At 36.7% G+C, this 8,290-nt stretch overlaps 1 protein-coding gene across 1 annotated transcript; it reads right to left on the bottom strand.

The window, feature by feature from the left end:
* Positions 1 to 4,106: 4,106 nt before the first annotated feature.
* Positions 4,107 to 7,072, bottom strand: LOC112178829 (14-3-3-like protein GF14 kappa). The gene is made up of 4 exons (XM_024317066.2): positions 6,504 to 7,072; positions 5,988 to 6,110; positions 4,691 to 4,807; positions 4,107 to 4,433 (listed from the first exon to the last, which is right to left on the bottom strand). Exons 1-4 carry the CDS (start codon positions 6,999 to 7,001, stop codon positions 4,413 to 4,415), a joined length of 759 nt encoding a protein of 252 aa, XP_024172834.1. The 5' UTR covers positions 7,002 to 7,072; the 3' UTR covers positions 4,107 to 4,412.
* Positions 7,073 to 8,290: the final 1,218 nt, after the last annotated feature.

Here is an 8,290-nt window from a genome sequence, read left to right as displayed (position 1 = left end):
TGGCACATATAACACATTATGCAATATTAACGTGGGGGTGACTCTTATGAACCCAATACCTAGGACAGGGACGGCTTCACCATTTACATTAGTGACACATGATACATTTGGGGGTGATAGGCTAATGAAATATTTCTTATCATAGGTCATATGGTCCGAGGCACCTAAATCAATAATTCATGAATCTAAGCCAATAAATTTAGAAATTCGTAAAGTCATACCAATCTTACCAGTATCTCTACCAACCATTTAATAATACATAGCGAAATAAATAAAGAAGATTTTGTCGACTAGTCGAGAGTAGAAGATCCACTGGTCGATTTTGGGGTTTAGCATAAAGAAATAGGTTGGCAGCAAAACCCAGAATGCCTTCTAAAAGCAATCCAATCCTCTAAGAGGAAGGAACAAGAATCAATCATCTAAATATGAGAGAAGAACAATAAGAAAATAAAGAGACAAAGTCCTCTAAGATACCAAGTCAAATAATGAAATGAAATTGAAGAAGTATTTGTGAGTGAATTTTCTGATATCATTCAATGGTGTATATGAGGTTATATATACAAGCCCTACACTACTACAACTTGTACAATACAAGTCATCTTGTTCTCCAAGTATTCTTGTCCTACAAGTTTCCTTCTCCGACAAGTTTACTACTTCTTCAAGTAAACTTCTTCCACAAGTAATGACTCACAAGTTAACGTGTTCATCATTTGAAGCTCTTTTCGGTTTACAGATGAAGGAAGCTGGTGATAACAATAAGCAAAGGTAATGCAGAGTGAAAAAGAACTCTATGTCAAAATGGTACATTTAAATCTTTTAAGAGTAGTGCTTCAATACTGTGCTACTAAAAATGTAACAACATTTGAATTTAAGGTGGCTTTTCATCTTGAGCTATCGGCCATATTTGTGTTATCACGTAATCTCAGTTCCTCAATTAACTGCTACTCAATTCATTGAGGAATTGAGAAACTGTGTAGGGAAAAAAGCCACGGAGCACAATGATTGAGCAGTTAATTGAGGAACTGAGATTAGATGATGGCACATATAAAACATTATGCAATACTAAAAACATTATGCAATACTAACGTGGGGCTGACTCTTATGGACCCAATACCTAGGACAGGGATGGCTTCACCATTAACATTAGTACATGATACATTTAGGGGTGATAGGCTAATGAAATATTTCTTATCATAGGTCATATGGTCTGAGGCACCTAAATCAATAATTCATGAATCTAAGCCAATAAATTTAGAAATTTGTAAAGTCATACCAATCTTACCATTACCTCTACCAACCATTGAATAATACATAGCGGAATAAATAAAGAAGATTTTGTCAACTAGTCGAGAGTAGAAGATCCACTAGTCGATTTTAGGGTTTTGCATAAAGAAATAGGTTGATGGCAAAACCCATAATGCCTTCTAAATAAACAATACAATCCTCTAAGAGGAACGAACAAGAATCAATCATCTAAATACGAGAGAAGAACAATAAGAAAACAAAGAGATAAAGTCCTCTCGGGTCTTTTCGCATATACCAAGTCAAATTATGAAATGAAATTGAAGAAATATTTGTGAGTGAATTTTCTGATATCATTCAATGGTGTATATGAGGTTATATATACAAGCCCTACACTACTACATGTTGTACAATACAAGTCATCTTGTTCTCCAAGTATTCTTGTCCTACAAGTTTACTACTTCTTCACGTAAACTTCTTCCACAAGTAATGACTCACAAGTCAACGTGTTCATCATTTGAAGCTCTTTTCGATTTGCAGATGAAGGAAGCTGGTGATAACAATAAGCAAAGGTAATGCAGAGTGAAAAAGAACTATATGTCAAAATGCTACATTTAAATCTTCTAAGAGTAGTGCTTCAATACTATGCTGCTAAAAATGTAACAACATTTGAATTTAAGGTGGCTTTTCAGCTTGAGCTATCTGCCAGATTTGTGTTATCACGTAATCTTAGTTCCTCAATTTACTGCTGCTCAATTCATTGAGGAATTAAGAAACTATGCATGGAAAAAAGTCACGAAGCACAATGTTTGAGCTGTTAATTGAGGAATTGAGATTAGGTGATGACACATATAACACATTATGCAATACAAAGGTGGGGGTGACTCTTATGAACCTAATACCTAGGACAGGGACGGCTTCACCATTAACATTTGTGACGCATGATACATTTGGGGGTGATAGGCTAATGAAATATTTCTTATCATATGTCATATAGTTTAAGGCACCTAAATCAATAAGTCATGAATCTAAGCCAATAAATTTAGAAATTTATAAAGTCATACCAATCTTACCAGTATCTCTACCAACCATTGAATAATACATAGCGGAATAAAGACAGAAGATTTTATCGACTAGTCGAGAGTAGAAGATCCACAGGTCGATTTTTGGGTTTAGCATAAAGAAATAGGTTGATGGCAAAACCCAGAATGCCTTCTAAAAAAACAATCCAATCCTCTAAGAGGAAGGAACAAGAATCAATCATCTAAATACGAGAAAAGAACAATGAGAAAACAAAGAGATATAGTCCTATCGGATCTTTGCTTTAATACCAAGTCAAATTATGAAATGGAAAGGAAGAAATATTTGTGATTGAATTTTCTGATACCATTCAATGGTGTATGTATACCATTCAATGGTGCATATGAGGTTATATATACAAGCCCTACACTACTACTTGTTGTACAATACAAGTCATCTTGTTCTCCAAATATTCTTGTCCTACAAGTTTCCTTCTCCTGCAAGTTTACTTCTTCTTCAAGTAAACTTCTTCCACAAGTCATGACTCACAAGTCAACTTGTACATCATTTAAAGCTCCTTTCAGTTTGCAGATGAAGGAAGCTGGTGATAACAATAAGTAAAGGTAATGCAGAGCGAAAAAGAACTACATGTCAAAATGCTGCATTTAAATCTTCTAAGAGTAGTGCTTCAATATTGTGCTGCTAAAAATTTAACAACATTTGAATTTAAGGTGGCTTTTCAGCTTCATCTATCGATGCATATACATGAACTGGGTTTGCATATTAAAGATATGATGAAGACTTGATGTCTCCTTCACCAACTGGTTCGAGTCACTGGACAATTTGTTGAATAGTTAACGCCATGACCGACGATGTTCACTTGAGAATAACTTCTTTTATGTTGATAATGTTGATTGATGCTAAACCCTATAGACATCATGACTTTTATGAACTTTATAAGACTATTGGAGAAGAGTATATTCTCCAATGAGATTTTCTTTAATTTTGTATTGAATCGTTAGATATTTTGATGGTTTCCAGTTATGAGAATGAAAAAAAGTTGATCATGATACAATAAATAAATGTTTCCATCTATGCAAGTTGGCAATAGTTGTCGAAGAATTCAATCTGACCTATTTCTCATCCAGCACAGAGAACTTTCAGATGAAGAGCTTGAGAAAAGACACATGCCACCAAGTGTTTGTACTTTATTTAACATGTGAAGAATTTCAATGTTTTGCGAAGCCAACCGATAGAAGTATTTAAGATTGTTTTTTCATTACTAAGAAATTAAAGGGGGCCCGTCGAAAATGCAACCGAACAGAGCAAAATGAATGTCCATGAAAGTTGGTTTAGTTGACAAGGATCGGATTGTGCGTTGAACCCCAACCAAGTATGACTCCCGCTATCAACAATCCCTCTTGAGTGGCTAACTAATTAACTTAACAAACATCTGGCCCCATGAAATACGGAGTGTGGATAGCGCCCTGGCGGTGTAAATAGGGAAGCCTAAATTTTCTTTGTCAAAAAATAAAAAATAAAAACCAACACCAACAACTACAACAATGGAGCAAAATACATGTGATCATCTTATGCATGTCCTACAATATAAATTAGTAAAACCAATTGCCTAGTAAAATTAACTACGGGCATGATAAGACCCCAAAAGATTATTTTATGGTAAAATATGATATTAAAGCATTTGAAGTAAATATCCCCTAAACTTCTTGTGCAGTTTTGCAAGGTTCCTTTGCAGCTATGTGCACAGAATCTTGACCAATGAACAAAAGAAAATGACAAAGAACTTTTTCAGATGATATCAATTTTGGGATCCATCAAATGAAAAAGATTGCCACATGATCATTCCAAACTTTATGGCCAAGCAAATGCATCACTCTGAGTCACACGACAATACTATTCTACTACATGATTATCCTCAATAGTTTTATATGCTATGATTCCATTTCCATAAACCAAACCCAAATTTAAAATTGCTGAAAAAAGACAGCTGGTTGCTGCTAACATCACTTAAACAATTCATGAACAAGTTCAGTTTCAATTCTGGCAATATACAAAGCACACACTTGCTTCCAATTAGCTGATTCAACACCCAACTCCTCCATCAGGAAGCATAGGACCCTTGCAGCTATCTATGGTTCATCTAACCCTTCCTGCATCGATAACATAACATATAATCTCAATCAGCTTCTGTATATAAAGCATTTACTCATTATATTAAGTATAATTTTCTTTCAGCATTCATGCATTTCTCTGTGTGTGTGTGTGTGTGTGAGTTATTCGGTGGGGCTCTCCTACTGTGAATTTGAACTCCCTCTCACAGGAGTAATCCTGTCAAACATGAATGAGAGGTGGACCACTATGAATGACCGCTCCATTCAAGCAATTTTTAGGAAAAGGAGGCACTAACCGTCACATCTGAAGTCCAGAGGGTGAGGTTGTCCCTCAAAAGTTGCATGATGAGAGTGCTGTCCTTGTAAGATTCTTCACCCAAAGTGTCTAGCTCAGCAATGGCTTCCTCAAATGCCTAATTATATACAAGCAACTTAGTAAGCGTTATCCAAATACAATGTTTAAAGAGAAGACCATTTCAATGGAACAGAAAGCTAAATTCATCTCTCAAGGAGAGCACTGCCACTAATTAAAAAATTGGATAGATGAGCCACTGACTATTTTAGTCTTCCACTTTAAATTCATAAAAGTCAATAAGCATGTTACTTTGATTGGTACTTAATCTGGTATATTTCTCCAAAAAAATAAATATAAATAAAAAATCTCTCATTTGATCTACTTAATTTGGCATATATCATGTTGCAGGTGAGTCAGTCTAAAATATTACTATTCTGATGCCTACCATGTCTACAGATATAGTTACTGTAGGATGTAATAGTTTTTCCAACACATATAATATCATGTAAACAAAACCCAAACTCAACAACATTTTACCCAGACAGGCAGACACACATGGTAGTACTAATAACTATTCTGATGCCTACCATGTCTACAGATAATATCATGTAAACAAAACCCAAACTCAAACAACATTTTACCCAGACAGGCAGACACACATGGTAGTACTAATAACTATTCTGATGCCTACCATGTCTACAGATATAGTTACTGTAGGATATAATAGTTTTTCTAACGCATTTAAATTATGCAAACAAAACAGAAACTCAACAACATTTTACCCAGACAGACAGACATTGTCCAGCCCCAAAACACATGGTAGTACTAATAAAAAATTATAGCCCCAATAATTCATGTAACTTTTAGGACAACAAGCATGGGAAAAACAACAATAACAAATACACAAAGTCAAAGAGCACTAATGTTCATTTATCATCAACTTAATGAGGAGAAATCTGTCCAAAACCAAATAAAAGTACCTTCATTACAAAGTCACAAGTCAAGCAACCCAAATCCAGGTTTTTATCATGAAGCATTCGGACCATATTAAAAGCACACAATTCAGAAACCAATCCAGACAGATTAAACTTGACATAAATAACAAGTAATGGAGCATAGGAATGGAGAGTCCAGCATAGATCCTTCCAACTTATAGATAGACTAATAGTAAGACACTATGCAAAAGTGAGACAACAAAGTTTACATGCTACTACAATCCAGACTCCAATGACAATGATATGATGAGTGGAAAAATGAAATCGTATAAATACACATATACTGAAAAATATGAAAGATACCTGTTTGGCCATGCTACAAGCTTTGTCAGACTGATTGAGAATCTCATAGTAGAACACCGAGAAGTTCAGAGCTAGACCCAATCTTATGGGGTGAGTTGGTGCCAGATCCGCAACAGCCACATCCTTCCCAGCAAAATCAAGAGACAAAACTTCAGATTTCAATTTCCAATCAATACCAGAACTTCAAAAATTTGAACCCCAACTGCACTCACAGTCACTCACATGCATATACTCACTGATTCAAGGCTTCAATTCTAATTCTACGAAACTCAAAGCTGTATTTTGACTATTTAACTTCAAAAATTGAAACCCAATTGCACTCATACACTCACTAATTCAAGGTTTCGACTCCGTATTTCACGAAATTTAAACTCTTGTTCTACTATTTACTCAAAGCCTCAAAACAAACAAGTCAAAGCTCACTACTAGAGTCAAAATCCCTAAAACTGACCCCAAAAATTGAAAGAAAGAAAGAAAAAAAATCACAGGCACCAAAACGGCGTCGTTTCTGTTTACCTGAGCAGCCTTGTAAGAGAGCATAGTGTCCTCAGCCGCAGCCTTCCTCTCCTCGGCCGACTTGAACTCCGCCAAGTAGCGGTGGTAGTCCCCCTTCATCTTCAAATAGAAGACCTTCGACTCGCTCGACGACGCCGACGGCACCAGATTGGAGTCCAGGATCCTCAGAATGCTGGCGCAGACCTCAGAGAGCTCGGCCTCGACCTTCGATCTGTACTCCTTGACGAGCGCCACGTGCTCCTCGTTCTTGCGGCCCTCCTCCTTCTGCTCGATCGACGACACGATCCGCCAGGCGGCCCGGAGCGACCCGATCACGTTCTTGTAGGCGACGGAGAGGAGGTTGCGCTCCTCCACGGTGAGCTCCGACGCCGGAGTGGACCCCACGACGAGCTTCTCCATGAACTGCACCATCTCCTCGTAGCGCTCGGCCTGCTCGGCGAGCTTGGCCAGGTACACGTACTGGTCTCTGGTTAGGTTATCGGGGATGGAGGACGCCATTGAAGTGAGGCAAGAGAGAGAAAAAGAGAGGTGGCTCTGGTGAAAATGAGGGAGGGGGAAAGAGAAAGATGAAGGGGGGGGGAATATAAAGGTGGGGTGGTGGGGCCCAAGGAGGGGATGGGGTGAAGGATGGCCGTTGGATCTGAGAGTGGGTGGTGTTGGATTGGTTTAAAGATGATTATCGCTAAATTCCGGCAATTATTCATTACTTTCCTTAATTAAGGTATTTTCTCGTGAGAAACAATAATTTCTAACCTTTTCCTAATTTCGTCAGTATACTTTTCTTGGCAAATGTTTGATATTTGTTGACGGTCACTATGGAAGTTTATTAGAAATATCGTTAATCTTGTAATTTCTGCACCAATGCTTGGGCCTTGCAATGTTGTTTGAGTCCGGTTTAGCTACGATTGTGTTATGACTTATGAGGCTTGAGGGTTAATTTAAAAGTTGGTCGAGTTTGGTTGTTGTTCAGCGATCCAATGTTAATGTCTTTGGTAAAAATTAAAAAAAAAATTAAAAAATGTATAGTCTCATCATTCAGTATTTACCTATCTCTAAACTTGTCATCTCAATTTCAGTTTCTTAAGAACACCACCGACACACCGATGGTGTCGGTTAACCATCCCAATACGGGTTGATAAAAACTCTCACAAATCCCAACTAAATTTGGTTTTATCTACCTAGATCCCTCAAATCTAGATTGTGTCAATTAATCGATCCTGACACAAGTTGACGAAAACTCCCACAAATCCCAACCAAATTTGGCTGGCTAGATCAACGAAATTTGATATATATCAAGCCAAGTCTAGGTTCGATCATCTCCTGCTACATCCATTCATATCATACATGGTTTATATTGTCGTTTTCTTATCGGTGATTAAGGAGCAATCTAACTGTTGACTGAACCAAATTGAAATAACTGCACAATTTCGCATGATCTTTGTGCTCGGTGCCTAGAAGTCTACACCCTTTATAATTATAAGATCTTTTTTTTTTCTTTCTATTTAGGTTTTATAAATTGAACCATATAAATCGTTTAATTATTCTTCCTATTAAAAAGAAATTTTATTTCATCTTTACTAATGGAGAATTGTAGATTTAGGTAGGAATTCTTGATGGTTATAACACAAACTCACCACCCTTAGCAATCGGCTAACCACAATGAGGAAAGAAATGAAGTGGAATGGATCCAATCCCGATTTGACTTAATTAACAGCTAAAATATAAGAATTAATGATTTTAAATGGCAAATTTTGAATTCAGTTTAGAAGATTTTTTTTTTTTTTTTT

Source organism: Rosa chinensis, chromosome 7, assembly GCF_002994745.2.
Source record: "Rosa chinensis cultivar Old Blush chromosome 7, RchiOBHm-V2, whole genome shotgun sequence".
In the NCBI taxonomy this organism is placed as follows: Eukaryota; Viridiplantae; Streptophyta; class Magnoliopsida; order Rosales; family Rosaceae; genus Rosa; species Rosa chinensis.
Note: the sequence above shows the minus strand (reverse complement) of the source record. Positions and strands in the feature narration are given on the sequence as shown.

Bases quoted from the DNA above. Each gene is read 5' to 3' on its own strand.
- LOC112178829 (XM_024317066.2), bottom strand. From the start codon at position 7,001: ATGGCGTCCTCCATCCCCGATAACCTAACCAGAGACCAGTACGTGTAC. The intron at 6,111-6,503 runs GTAAACAGAAAC...TTTGCTGGGAAG, and splicing joins TCTCTTACAAGGCTGCTCAG to GATGTGGCTGTTGCGGATCT. The intron at 4,434-4,690 runs GTTAGTGCCTCC...TTATCGATGCAG, and splicing joins TCTGGACTTCAGATGTGACG to GAAGGGTTAGATGAACCATA.